This window comes from Eleutherodactylus coqui, unplaced genomic scaffold (assembly GCF_035609145.1).
Source record: "Eleutherodactylus coqui strain aEleCoq1 unplaced genomic scaffold, aEleCoq1.hap1 HAP1_SCAFFOLD_85, whole genome shotgun sequence".
In the NCBI taxonomy this organism is placed as follows: Eukaryota; Metazoa; Chordata; class Amphibia; order Anura; family Eleutherodactylidae; genus Eleutherodactylus; species Eleutherodactylus coqui.
In genome coordinates, this window is record NW_027102173.1 from 338,232 (window position 1) to 353,325 (window position 15,094).

The window sequence follows — 15,094 nt, forward strand, 5'->3', positions numbered from 1 at the left end:
GGGGGGTAGCAGTGGGGAACAGGGGGGAGCCCTCTCTCTCTCCCTCTCCCCCCCACTCCCCGCTGCAACCCCCCGCACCGCCACGGCGACCCCCAAATTTTTTCGCCCGAGTACGGAAGTACTCGAAAATCGCGGTATTCGGGCGAAAAAGGGGCGTGGCCGAGCACGTTCGCTCATCTCTATAAAACTCCTTTACCAAATTCCACCCATCTCTTCTTATATCCCTCGTAAATCACAATGCACATTAACACTACAAAACACAAGACAAAGGGAACAAACGGGTTAACTGGGAAATGCTTTCAGTGGCTTAACTACAGCCCACTCTACCCTCCCCCAATAATAAACACTGCACATTGTTTAAACAAGACCTCTGACTACACATAAAGACTGATGATTTTTTTTAATGACGAAGAGCTCTGGAGCTATAATTCTCCGCGTATATACCTTTTCACATATGAAAACATAACACGCTCAATCATACAGGTAAATACACCTTTTTTAAACCCTGCGTATCCCTCCTCAGTATGAGAGCACATAACACGCTCAATCATACAAGTGCATACGCGTATTTTAAATTTTCCTGACCTCACACTAGTTACCTAGGAGTATATGTGTCCCACTAGCGCGCACCCTCAGGCTTAAACAGCCAAGTCCACCCTTCTGACACATTAACCCTCACAGAATTTATCTCTTGGTCTTGCATACACAATCTTTAACCGTCTCAGACATAACATACCCAGCATACAAAATACCCCTAGGCAGGTTAAAACGGTGTTTTTTTTCCGAATAGAAAGGACTATATTACCTGCCTTTCATTGATTTATCACTCTGGATTAGACATAGGCGGATTAACAGTTAGAAATCAGCTTGACACAGGTAGATAAAGCAATCTTACCGTGTTCTGTAGATTTTCGGGCCCCTGAGTTCTACGTGTTATCTGCCGATCTCTGTATTTTTCTAGAATGAAAGAAATCAAAAGAAATCTACTCGGCTCACCCAGGGACTCCAATTGAGCTGGATCATATTTTGCTCCAGCAGGTTTCGGGGTATTCTGTAGCTCCCAAATTGCCGGTCTAAGCTGGGAGAGTCTCTCTTTGTGTAGAGCCTCAGGCTTTTATTGTAACACATGATAACTGCCCTTTTATGGGCGTGCAACAGATTACATCAGTAACATATAGGATTCTCATTTGTCGGATCATATAGAATCCCCCACCCCTCTCCAAAGTCCACTGTGTAAGCCTGTCCTTTGTTCCATCACATGCCCTCAAAACTGAAAGTATCTCTTGTTTGAGAAGCTGGAGAGTGGGTGAGGGGGCTTCTTCAGTATTGGAATGTGACTTAACTCTTTAAGAGGCTGCTGTGGAACTGTGTGCAAAGTCAACATTATACCACACACACATCTTTTCACCATGCCATTGTCCAGCAATTACTATAATGAAATTATGCAGTCATTAGCCTCTAAGAGTTAAAGTCACTACAGCTGCGTAATACATCTAGTTTAGTACAAATCAATAGACATTTTACACTGACAAATTATCATGTCTATCACAACAGTGGTTTCGTGAATCTGAAATCTGGACTATTACGGACTGGACAACATATGGAGCCTGTATGCCTCAATGGCCGACCCCATCTCATCATGTGTCAAGGCTAGAGGCTGCCCAACAGAGTACTAGTGCTTCCTTGAAGTGTACAGTTTTCCCCAAGAAATGATCCATTTGCACTGATCTTGTAATTACTTACTTATATCATCATTCCAATCGCACAGAGAAAGTTTCATCAAATTCCAAAAAACTCCTTGGTGCATTATGTTTTTTTGTCAATCAGTGTAATCCTACTACTGCTCCTACTACTACTGATGATGATGATTAGGAAAAGTGACACATATCCTTTAGCCTAAAGGCTTAGTTTGTATGATCATATTGTATTATCATATATGCATTATATAATTGGCATTATAGCATTAGATTACTAGTAGAGATGAGCGAACGTACTCGGTAAGGCCGATTTCACAATCGAGCACCGCAATTTTCGAGTACTTTACTACTCGGGTGAATGGTATTCGGGGGCGCTTACCGAGTACGTTCGCTCATCTCTAATTACTAGGTATTTGTGATGTGCCCACAAACAGTAAGGGGGTGTTGGACCAGATGGCCCTGGAGGTCCCTTCCAACTCCACAAATACTATTTTCTTGTGCAGGAAATAGAAGACGATCGGTTACGTGCGGAGAAAGATGGCATGGCAGTCAAACCTCGTAGACCCAAGCAAGACAGCCTCACCATTACAATCACAAAAACTCCTAATGTAAGACACTTTTACTTCTTTTGTTACATCGTTAGGTGGCTTTATAGATAGCGTTTTTGTGGGGGGAAAATGCCATCAGTTTTTGGTGCAACTTTTCAGCCAGAAGTGGATCCTACAGTAATAATAATAATCTTTATGTAGCGCCAACATATTCCGCAGCGCTTATAGGAGGGAGGAAGAAGAAGAAAAAGCTGCACCGCATGTCAATTCCGCTGTGGATTCTGCTCAGATTTTTTTCCACACTGTGTCAATAACATTTGGTAAAATCTCATCCGCGTGACTTGTACTGTATATGCTGCAGATAGTCTGTATATATATTCTGCGCAGAAAATCTGCTACATTTTTGACATGTGAAAACATACCCTAAGGGCTTATTCAGACGACCATATATCGGCCGGGTATTCACGCCTGGCGGATATACAGCGTCCCTCTCTGCAGTGGGAGAAGGCTGAAAGAGCCGGGAGCAGTGCTGTGAGCTCCCGCCCCCTCTCTGCCTCCTCTCCACCCCCTGCACTATTTGCAATGAGAGGAGGCGCGGCGGGGCAGAGCTAAGTTCCATGACTTAGCCCTGCCCCCTCCCATTGCAAATAGTGCAGACGGGTGGATAGGGGGTGGAAAGGGGTCAAGAGTTTAGTGCACTGCTCCCGGAACTTCCAGCCTCCTCCCCCTGCAGAGAGGGAGGCCGTATATCAGCCGGGTGTGAATACCCGGCCGATATACGGTCGTCTGAATGCACCCTTAAGGCCGGATTCATGTAAACGTATTTGCATGCACGGGAGCGTAGCGTTTTTCCATGCGCAAAAAAATACACATCAGTGCCCCCAGCCATAATTAGTCTGTGTTCAACCAGTATTCTGTTTCCTGCTCAATTGCACAATGTTTCACGCATCTCCTAGCATATTTTGCATGCATTTACACATCCCCATTTGGGACTTTTGGTCCACAAATGTGCAGGAAAATAGAGAATGCTGAGGGGTTTTTTTGTGTGACCGAAAAATGCAAAGAAACCCATTGAAATAAATGGTTCAATTCACTGCGTATTGTGTGCAGAAATACCCGCATGTGAACCTGAACTTAATCCTTTATACTTCCCATTTCTTTATATTTCACTTCTTGATCTTGCTCAAAAAATCTGCATGAAAATTTGTCACAAAAATAGTGGCATTTTACCCAAAACTTCATCAGCATGTAAAACCACCTTAAGGGCTTATTTAGATGACCCAATATCGGCCAGGTATTCACGCCTGGCCGATATACGGTGTCCCTCTCTGCAGAAGGAGGAGGCTGGAAGAGCCGGGAGCAGTGCTCTGAGCTCCCGCCCCCTCTTTGCCCTTCGGCACTATTTGCAATTGGAGGAGGCGGAGCAAAGTCCTGAAACTTAGCTTCGCCCCTGTCCCACCCCTCCTATTATATACCCAGCCGATAAACGGTCATCTGAATAAGCCCTAACACTGGGGTTACACGGCACAGATATCCCGCGGAATGACCGCACCGAAAAAACGAAGATTTCTGAGAAATAAGCACAGTTTGAAAACCCACGGATGCAGCCACGGGTTTTGAAGCAGCTTCACCGCCTGCATTTCCTCAGTGGCCATCTCTTCCCATAGAGAGGCCACTGCAGAAATGAAAAAAAAATTAACATGCTGCGTCTTTGTTTTCTGCACCACATGTCTGTTTCCACACGGCTTGGCTGCAGCATGTGGACGAGATTTTTGCAAAATCTCATCCACTTTGCTGCCTAATCCCGGGATTAGGAGCCGTGGACGGGATTGCCGTGTAGACGTTCCGCACGGAAATTCTGCAGCAATTCCATCCCGTGTGAACCCAGGCAATACTGCGCTAATATTGGTACAACGCCTCACATAGGCACAGACAGTGGCTCAATTTTCAAGCCGTGCACGTTCAATTTTTGGGCGTGTCAGCTCCTTTAAACGCTGCTGTAAATGCGGCACAACTTGGTGCCGCATTTTTGACAGTGCTAAACGTCCTAGCTATTAATCACATCATGCTCTCGCGAGCGTGTATACGCTCATATACAGGAGCCCTTAGGCCTGGGTCACATGGCTGGATATGCGCGTGTATTTACGCACAAAATTGTGCACGAGCAATATGCAGAAAATAGAGTCCATTGGATGGATTCGTTCACAAGCACGTATTTTGAGTGCCCAATTGCCTTGCACAAAAAAAATCCAGCATGCCCTACATTAAAAGTTCCCTTGTGCACAGAAATACGCAACACCCATCCTCAAAAGTGCTGTGCAAATGTGCATGCAAATACGCGTATGCTCGTGTGACACGGTCCTTACGCAGAATTTTCATTGATCTAATCACCTTGAAGTGACACGTTAGGTTTAGCTTAAGCCTCTATCAAGTCTTTGCCTGTTATAAAATACCGGAGAATGCTGTCTTTTTAACACAAAAGTTTCCTTTGCCGTCCAACAAAAATTAATGATCGTCCATCACTTAATTGTCATTGCTACTCATCTACCATGGATTAAAGGGGTTTACCTTTAGAAACAACCCTTCAGACTGCTGATCACCCCAAGTCCTGCAATCAGCACCTTTAGCAAACAACTGAATTTGCCAGGCAAAGCAACCACTAGCCAGCAGCCATAATACAAGAAGTGCCCGAAGTCCATGAGAACAAGAGCGGCTCTTATAGAAAAGGGTTCAGTTCTGGCTTATAGAGGGAAGGGTCCTGATACAAAGAACCCCACACCATGAGGTCTATAATAACCGCGGGCTATCTTCTTCAAACAACCCCTTTAATCACATTGATAACCTGGGGCCACTGCTTCAGTGACTTATACACAACTTGAGGTCTAAGGGCGCGGTCACACGAGCATAGGCGTATTTACGTTCGCACGTGCGCAGCGTTTAATCGCCAGAAAGAACGTTTTTCGGCGATCATGACCAGAGCTAGAAAGCGTATTATCGTTTGTTCCTACTTTGCAAACTATCTTTTCGGCCATCGAATATGCGTTGGCACGTATTTCGGTCGCATATGTTCCGGGTTTTTTTCGGGTTGCCGTTTTTACGCGCCGTAAAATCGCCCGTGTGAACGAATACATTGGAAACCAATGCCTCAGATGCTCACGTTTATACCATTGGGCGCCGTTTATGCGCTCGTGTGAACGCATCCTCACACATGCGATTTTGCATGCGTTTTCGCTCACGCACAATAGTTTGCACAAACCGCAGAGAATAGAAGCCATTGATTTCAATGAGTTGCCTTACATTCTGTGTTTTTGCTCTCAACTGTTACGTGCAAGCTAAAATATATGCAACATGCTCTATTTTTCTGTGCATTAGTGCACCCAAGGCACCATAGGAGTCTATGGGAGTGCATAAATGCGCATCCCTTCCGTACTAAATTGTGCACTGGACCGCAGAATTTTGCCGTGTGAATCGATAACACAGAGGACTAATTAGGCTGCCCTGCCCAGCCGGTTCAATCACAGCGTGTCCCACACCAATTTGAACGGGTCTGGCAGCATACAAAAGTTCAGTAGAATGCACAGATACACACATTATAGCTAGGGAGAGCGCTCCATTCATTGCGCAATTTTGTCATGCTATCACAAGCATATCTAAGCCTACGCTTGTCTGCAGAAGCCCTGATAGCCTTCTACTGTGAGTTGTTTTTTTTTTTGCACATGTGAAAAGCATAAACTCCATTCTTAAGGCGACTTCACACAGGCTTGCGTTTTTCCAAATATGGAGATAATAGAACCCATTGTTGTCAATGGACTTGTATACATTTCTGTATTTTGCACATGCAAATATACTTGCAAGATGCTCTAATTTTATGCGCATTTGTGTCCCAAGGGTCTCCTATAAAAGTCAATGGGGGGGTGGAATGCACACACAATACGCAAGGAGATACGTGAACCACTGCATAATACCACTGGAAAAAGAATACATCTAGAACTAATTGGACAAATTAACCACTTAAATTGGGGCGTCCTTGTCTTGTGTGCAAAAATCCATGCCCTGCAGGCAGAAAAAGTGCAGCAAAATATACCAACACTTGCACAAAAAAGTCTTGTTCACAGCGCAAATATTATACACAGTGGTACGCTGGGAAGCGTATGTTAGCCTATAGGCTTCTGCTCTGTCTGCCTGACGGTATTATTGTATCTTGACGTCACCGGAAGTACTGGTGGAGCCAAGAAACAGTGTGCTTGACTGGTGGTTGACGCCACCTGGTGATGATTGTCTGCCACCTGTCTCCCCGTCCTCGGCCTCACAGGTCCTGTAGGTGGCGGCAATGGCCTCTCTGCAGCGCAGAACCTGATGGCCTCCGCTCCCTTGCAGCAGTCCAGCGGTGACTGTCCCTGGCGGTGGCGTTGTGGGCCCTCTGTTCCCAGTACCTGGTCCGCGGTGGAGAAAGGTGACAGGCGGCGGTCGGCATTTCTCAGTGCTGGCCGTGCAGGAAGGGCAGAACCGGCGGACGGCAGTGGTGACCGCTGCTGTAGCACATCTAACACCTGGCAGACTACACTTGCGAGCGGCCTTCAGCGGTAGTGAGCGCAGTGCAATGAGCCGGGAGCACAGTGTGATTAGCGGAGCTTGTAGCCGGCAGCAGTGTCGGGCTCCATTTTTGCTAAGGCTGCAGGGTTAGGGATTACTTTGGCTGTTAGCCTTACAGTTTTGCCTGTTAATGCTTTCATGTTACCGCTGTATTAACAGCATTAACAGCTACTACAGTAAGACTAACACAAACACCAATCCCTAAGCCTAACCCTGCAGCCCCAGCAAAAAGCTATCCAGACACAGCTAGGACCTTCCTCAACAAAGCCAATCAGGAGCTAGGGGTGTGACAAGGGTGTTCCTGCTTCGATGCCCTGTCAAACCCCTAGCTTCCGGTGGCGTCAAGATACAATAATACCCTGTCTGACCTGGTTCATCCACGTAATTCCGGGGAAACGCGTAGCCTCAGTACAGAGAATCCAGATCTGGGGTGATCAGCTAATCGCTGCAGTGCCTTCTTTATAAGAACGGATTGTCTTCATGATACAAACCCTTTAAATACATTTTATGTACAGGACCTTCATAGATGTTCCTTCAGAAATTAGTATTCTATGTTAGAAAGACTCTCGTCTATTGCAATCGGACTAAGTGTTCCCAATCTGCATTTATGACTTGTGTTACAGGAGAAAAGAATAGTAAGGAGGGGCGGCAGGAGCGCGGATGGCACGGAGCAGAGGTTTACTTTACTCATGGGGAATAAGATGCAGCTCTCCGTTTCTATGGACAGTAAAGTGGAGGTCAGCAACCTTTTAATAAGATGTTCTTTTCTATAATCTTCTATAATCACATTCATCAATTGAATTGTTTTTTATGAAGAAAGAAAACTAAATTGTTATGTGTGGGACTGAAATGCAAGACAGATGTAGCCAAATGTAACTTTGCTGTAACCATAGCTGGAATGATGATATATGATATATTGTCTGCAGGGCATGAGGACAATAAGCAAGAAGATTGACCAAGATGTTTTATTTCTGACAAGTAAAACTTCTAAGCTATCCATCGAGGAGGTTAATAATGTGTTTAGCTTTGGCCGAAGTCCTCATATGCAGATTGCAATTTCCAGACAAAGAGTGAGTATTAACTGCTTCACTATTGACTATGGTGATTGGCAATTGGATGTTGTTATTTTTTGGGGGCCATTGAGAGATTGGAATTAGCATAGGTGATGAAGCACAGATTTCATAGCCAGCTCCACAGAGAAAATCCTGCAAGTACCCTTATAGGATACTACAAAGCACAGGTCAAGGCAGTGGCGTAACTATAGGGGATGCAGAGACCTTTCTTCTCCATATAGGGAGCCCAGTACTATGAATAAAGCACTATCGTTGGAAACCCTGTTACAGATTTTGCATTGGAGCCCCGATCTTCAAGGTATGCCTCTAGATCAAGGATAGGGGTTGTGAAAGTATTGAATTATATTGTGAAAGTATTAAATCATATTTCATAGCAAGAAATGTGTGAGAAAAAGATGCATTTTAGTTACAGACACTGAGGTTTGTCATAATTAACCTTTGTAATGTTTTACTAAGAGAAATGTATCACACATGCTGTAAACTTTGAATTGTTTACCTTGTGGGCAATACCACACTATATAACTTCTTGAATTGCAGCAATAAAACTTTACTTGAGTGCTTTTCATTGTATTCTTCTCTGATGCATCGAATAATAATTAGGTATACCTGAATGATATGGCTATGATACTCCTTGAGTATCACCTAAATCTCAGTGATTACTTTAACAGGGTCATAAGCTGCTAGAAGAGTCCATACTAATTTTATTAACAATCATATTAATTATTAGGTAGAGCCAGAGCTTATAATTATACTGTAAAATTCAAGAAAATTGCACTTTAATGCTGATCATCCTACTTAGGCCTCTTTCACACTGGCATTGCGATTTTCAGCTGCCAGCATCACTCCCTTTCCCTTTGCCACCTGATCGTGGCAATAGAAGCTCCCATAGAAGCCGATTGGAGCTGCCAGTAAAGGGAGAGGAAGTGACTTCAGCAGCGCTTGCCATGCTAATTTCCCTCCCCTCTCTCCCCAGGCTTCGGGAGCTGCAAGCAAGGGGAGCGGAAGGGACATTAGAAATACGACCTGCTGCTAAACTCCCTACCCCTCCCCTTTTCTGATGGCACTCATACGCTCCCATAGGAGTCTATGGAGACTGGCTACATATTCCGACAAAAGATAGGACAAGTCTTATCTTTTCTGGCCACGCGTAGAAGCGGCTGTCCAGAATGCGCGCCGTATGTGCTATCTTTTCTAGCCGCCCAATTTTTTACGTGCTGCAAAATTGTTTATCTGAATGGATGCATTGGAAACCAATGTTTCAGATGGTTGCGATTTTTGTTTGGCGTTTTTATTGCGGAAAAATAGCCGCGATAAAACGCTCGTATGTAAGATGCCTAACAGTCAGAGCATTCCCATATCTTAAACAGTACCAGTGAGTGCCTTTAAAGGCAGTGCCCATCAGAGTGTCTCCATAAATAGTCCTACCAACATCTTGTAGATATACAGTATATACAGTCCAAACACTCACCTCCTTCTTACTTCTATTCTATCAGGACGTGACACTTATAAAGATCTAGCAAAGTTTAATAACCCAATAATTAATAGGTTAAGAAAACTTTCTGGGTCACATTCTCTTTGCCTTTTTTAATAGCTTTGCAATTGCCTTTATTGTATTAAAGGAATTTAAACTATTACTAAACTATTGATGACCTATCCTCAGGATAAATTATTAATAGTTGATCAGTGGGGATCAGCTGCTTAGGATCTCTGACGATCAGCTGATTGAAATGACAGCAACTGTTCGTACCAGGCACAGCTCCATACATTGTATATCAGTTGTGCCTGGTATAGCAACTCAATCTTACTCACTTGAATGGGACGAAGCTGCTCCCGGGCCATGTGACTGATGAACATTGCGTCCCTTGGCATGGCATTAGCAAGAGCGCCGGGCCGTCTTTAGAGAACTGAGCTGGACGGAACCAAAACCGTGAACCCAATTAGCTATTGATGACGGATTCTGAAGATAGGACATCTATAGTTTAATAGTTTAGTCCTGGAAAACCCCTTTATGATAAGACTAGCTGATATACCCGGCTTCGCCCGAGTTAATTTGGTACTGGTGTTTATCTGGTGTTCACACGGATAATCTTATGAAGTCGTGGTTACTTTAGAGATACTGAGGAAAAACATATGTTCACCATTTTGCATAGTTCTCTGCGTTACCCAGGAAACCCCACGTGGAGGCAACCATGCGACATTTCCTTTATATAAAATGACATCAGGAAGTGAGAGAATTAGATTACGTACATAAAATTTGGACAGTAATTCTTTTGCACTTAGAATTGAATAATCGAGTTGGGACCCATTAACTTTTCATACTTAGGACACAATCAATGCTTGTGCCAAATTTCATGTTTCTATGACACCGGACAGTGAGAAAATTAGATTCCGTACGTAAAATTTGGACGCTAATTCTTTTGCGCATAGTAACATAGTATGTAAGGCCGAATGAAGACAATGTCCATCTAGTCCAGCCTGTCTATCCTACTGTGTTGATCCAGAGGAAGGCAAAAAACCCCAAGGCCAGAAGCCAATTAGCCCTTTTGGGGGAAAAATTCCTTCCTGACTCCCTAATGGCAATCAGACTGTTCCCTGGATCAACCCCTAATAGTTACTACCTGCCTGTATACCCGGATTGACACTTAACCTAATATTTATATCCTGTAATATCCTTCTTCTCCAGAAAGACATCAAGTCCCCTTTTAAACTCCTCTATGGATTTTGCCATCACCACTTCCTCCGGTAGAGAGATCCACAGTCTAACTGCTCTTACAGTAAAGAATCCCCTTCTATGTTGGTGATGAAACCTACTTTCCTCTAATCGTAGCGGATGTCCTCTTGTTACTGTCGTGGTCCTGGGTGTTAACAGATCGCGGGAGAGATCCATGTGTTGTCCCCTCATGTACTTATACATGGTTATTTGGTCGCCTCTTAACCTTCTTTTTTCTAGAGTAAATAGTCCCAATTTGGATAGCCTCTCTGGGTATTCCAGTCCCGTCATTCCATGTATTAGTTTAGTTGCCCTTCTTTGTACCCCCTCAAGCACTGTGACATCTTTCCTGAGCACCGGTGTCCAGAATTGTACGCAGTATTCCATGTGAGGCCTGACAAGTGCCTTATATAATGGAAGAATAATGTTCTCGTCCTTCGCCCCTATACCTCTTTTAATGCACCCCAAGACTTTATTTGCCTTTGCAGCAGCTGACTGGCATTGGTTACTCGAGTTTAGTCTATTATCCACTAATACCCCCAGATCCTTTTCCATATCACTTTTCCCTAGTGGTACCCCATTAAGTGAATATTTGTGACATCCGTTCCTCCTGCCCATGTGCATAGTCTTACATTTTTCAACATTGAACTTCATTTGCCATTTTTCTGCCCAAGCCCCCAGCTTATCCAGGTCCATTTGTAGCCGCACATTGTCCTCCGTTGCATTAATTATATTGTATAATTTTGTGTCATCTGCAAATATTGATATTTTGCTGTGCAGCCCCTCTATCAGGTCATTGATAAATATGTTGAACAGAGTGGGGCCTAGTACTGAAGCCTGTGGCACCCCGCTAGCGACTGTGGTCCAATCAGAGTATGAGCCATTTATTACCACCCTCTGCTTTCTATCATTGAGCCAATTTTTTACCCACTTACACACGTTTTCGCCCAGTCCGAGCTGCCTCATTTTGTATATTAGCCTATTATGTGGCACGGTGTCAAAGGCTTTAGAGAAGTCCAGATATAGAATTGAATAATGGAGTTGGGACCCATTAGCTTTTCCTATTTATGACATAATCAATGCTCGTGCCAAATTTCCTGTTTCTATGACACCGGAAAGTGAAAAAATTACATTCCGCACGTAAAATCTCGACGCCAATTCTTTTGCGCTAGAATTGAATAATGGAATTGGGACCTATTAACTTTTCCTATTTATGACATAATCAATGCTCATGCCAAATTTCCCGTTTCTATGACACCGGAAAGTGAGAAAATTACATTCCGCACGTAAAATTTCGACGCCAATTCTTTTGCGCTAGAATTGAATAATCGAGTTGGGACCCATTCGCTTTTCCTATTTATGACATAATCAATGCTCATGCCAAATTTCCCGTTTCTATGACACCGGCAAGTGAGAAAATTACATTCCGCACATAAAATTTGGACGCTAATTCTTTTGCACATAGAATTGAATAATCGAGTTGGGACCCATTAGCTTTTCCTATTTATGACATAATCAATGCTCGTGCCAAATTTCCCGTTTCTATGACACCAGAATGTGAGAAAATTTGATTCCGTACGTAAAATTTGGACGCTAATTCTTTTGCGCATAGAATTGAATAATCGAGTTAGGACCCATTAACTTTTCCTACGTATGACATAATCAATGCTCGTGCCAAATTTCACGTTTCTATGACACCGGAAAGTGAGAAAATTACATTCCGCACGTAAAATTTGGACGCTAATTCTTTTGCGCATAGAATTGAATAATCGAGTTGGGACCCATTAGCTTTTCCTTTTTATGACATAATCAATGCTCCTGCCAAATTTCACGTTTCTATGACATTGGGAAGTGAGAGATTTAGATTATGTACGTAAAATTTGGACGCCAATTCTTTTGTGCATATGATTGAACAATCGAGTTGGGACCTATTAACTTTTCCTATTTATGACATAATCAATGCTCGTGTCAAATTTCACGTTTCTATGACATTGGAAAGTGGGTGATTTAGATTACGTACGTTAAATTTCGACGCCAATTCTTTTGCGCTACAATTGAATAATTGAGTTGGGACCCAATTTCTTTTCCTATTTTGGAGATAATCTATGCTTGCGCCAAATTTCATGTTTCTACGACATCGGGAAGTTGGAGGACTTTTGGCGAGTTAGTCAGTCAGTCAGTCAGTAAGTCAGTGAGTGAGTCAGTGAGGGCTTTCAGCTTTATATATATAGATACCTTGTTGCAGCAGGTTATCACGATTACGTTAAACTTTATTGCATCTGTAGGTTTGGGTCTCAGTGTAAGACCAAACTTCACAAAGGCATAAGCCTATTTATTCATACAATTCTGCAATTGCTTTGCATTTTTGGGCCTGCCTGTATTTTTTGCATTGACCAGTTAAATTTAATATGGGTATTCGGTGCGAAATACATACCAAAATAGGACATGCTGTATTATTTTTGTGCAACCGAAATGTGCGCGCAAAAAAGGCACATGTGACCAAATCCACTGAAATCAATTGGTGCTATTCACTGCACACTGCTTGCGCAAATTTTCCACTCATAATACGCATTGCAAATGTGTTCATGTGAATAAGGCCTTAGAGCGCATTTACACTGGCGTTAAAATAGTGCAAGATTAGCAAGCGTTGCAAGATGCACAAATCTCGCACAGATATGAAACCCATTCTTTTGAATGGGTTTGCTCGCATTAGCAATATTGTCCTGCATGGCACCACAATGTGATGCAGGGAAAAAAAATCGCAGCATGTTCTATCGTTTTGTGATATCGCCCTTTGCTTTCAATGGGGCCCGCGGCAGCAGCACCAGCCCCATTGAAAACAATGGGAGAACTCCACGATCCCCTGCCGTGGTTGTGACACATGAAAACGCCCCTCATCCAGGGGTTTCCACATGGATTGTGCCGGTGATATCGGGCCGTGATTTACAACCCGATATCGCCCTCCCCAGTGTAAAGGAGCCCTTAGGGTGCTTTTTCAAAGGACAACTGTCGGATGCTTAATCCACTGAGAATCTCAATGACATTCTTCAGTGTAAAAGGATCCTTAACCTCTTTCACTAGAGATTGAACCGTTGCAATTTTTTTTTTTAAGAAGGCATGTGGCTACAGACATCTGGCTTTGGTTTTTATATATACCGTGTTTCCCCGATAGTAAGACACCCCCGATTGTAAGACGTATCGGGGGTTTCAGGGGGGTCGGCCAATGTAAGCCGTACCCCGAAAGTAAGACATATGTCTTACTTTCGGGGAAACACGGGGGTATTGCCGCCTCCCTCTCATCTAGCTGCGCGCCGCCTCCTGCCCACGTCCGCACCGTCCCCCTCTCCATACGTCGCCGCGTCTGCCACCTCCCTCTGATCTTAACCCCTTCCCGCTCCAGGACGTACCGTTACGTCCTGGGAGCCTGGTACTTCCCGCAACAGGACGTACCGGTACGTCCTGGGGATAGCGCGGGATCACATAAGATCCCGTGCTATCCCGCAGCGGGAGCCGGCTGCAACAGCGGGAGGGCATCAGAGATGCGCCGCCCCGCTGTTAACCCCTTAACAGCGAAAGAGTTCACAGAGGAATCGCGATCCTTCTGTGTCTCCGGCCGGCTTTCGCGATGTCATCGCGAGAGCCCGGCCTGTTGCCATGGCAACAGGACGCCAGACACTGGCGTCCTGTATTGCCTGTGCCTATAATCGCTGTATAGGCGATAAGGCATGGGAGAGCAGTAGCTCTGCCATGCCTTATCACAGCGATCATAGGCATACTGCTGCAAGTCCCTCAGAGGGACTCAAATAGTGTAAAAAAAAAAAAAGAAAAATGTAAAAAAAAGAAAAATGTAAAAAAAAATGTAAAAAAACCCCTTTTTTTATGCTTTTTCTAATATTAGCATAAAAAAAGGAGAAAAAAATGAAAACCCCACAAATTTGGTATTGACGCGTCCGTAATGACGTGTACAAAAAGTTGAACACACTTTTCATTTTGTACGACAAAAAGCGTAAAAAAAAAAGCTAAAAAACAGAGGCAAAATGCTAATTTTTAGCATTTTGCCTCAGAAAAGTGCAATAAAAGTGATCAAAAAAGCCGTACATTCACCAAAATGGTACCAATAAAAACTACAGCTCGCCTCGCAAAAAGTAAGCCCTCATAGAGCTCCGTACATAAAAAAAAAAAAAAGTTACAGGACTTTGAATGCAGCTATAGAGAAAAAAAAAACATTTCCAAAAAAAAGGGGGTTTTATAGGAACCTAAGAGTGTGGATGTTTATGATGATATTCCTGAGGATGATGACATGGTTGTCATGGAATAAATCTGTTTTATCTTCCAGTATTCCACTGTTCGTTCTTACCATTTTTCATTGTTTTACATGTTATGCAATGTTGTAACAAGACATTCTTGGCACTTCCTTTTATAAAAATGTTTTGTGATACAATACTGTTCAGGTTGTTAATAAATGTTAATTTT

General features: G+C 43.6%; 1 protein-coding gene across 2 annotated transcripts in view; it reads left to right on the plus strand.

Moving 5' to 3' along the window:
* Positions 1 to 15,094, plus strand: part of CCDC9B (coiled-coil domain containing 9B) — a 91,535-nt gene that overhangs the window by 20,474 nt on the left and 55,967 nt on the right. For both annotated transcript variants that reach the window (XM_066588770.1, XM_066588771.1), the window contains exons 4-6: positions 2,201 to 2,305; positions 7,462 to 7,575; positions 7,765 to 7,908. In XM_066588770.1, coding sequence (XP_066444867.1) covers positions 2,201 to 2,305; positions 7,462 to 7,575; positions 7,765 to 7,908 — 363 coding nt within the window. The remainder of the gene's footprint in view (positions 1 to 2,200; positions 2,306 to 7,461; positions 7,576 to 7,764; positions 7,909 to 15,094) is intronic.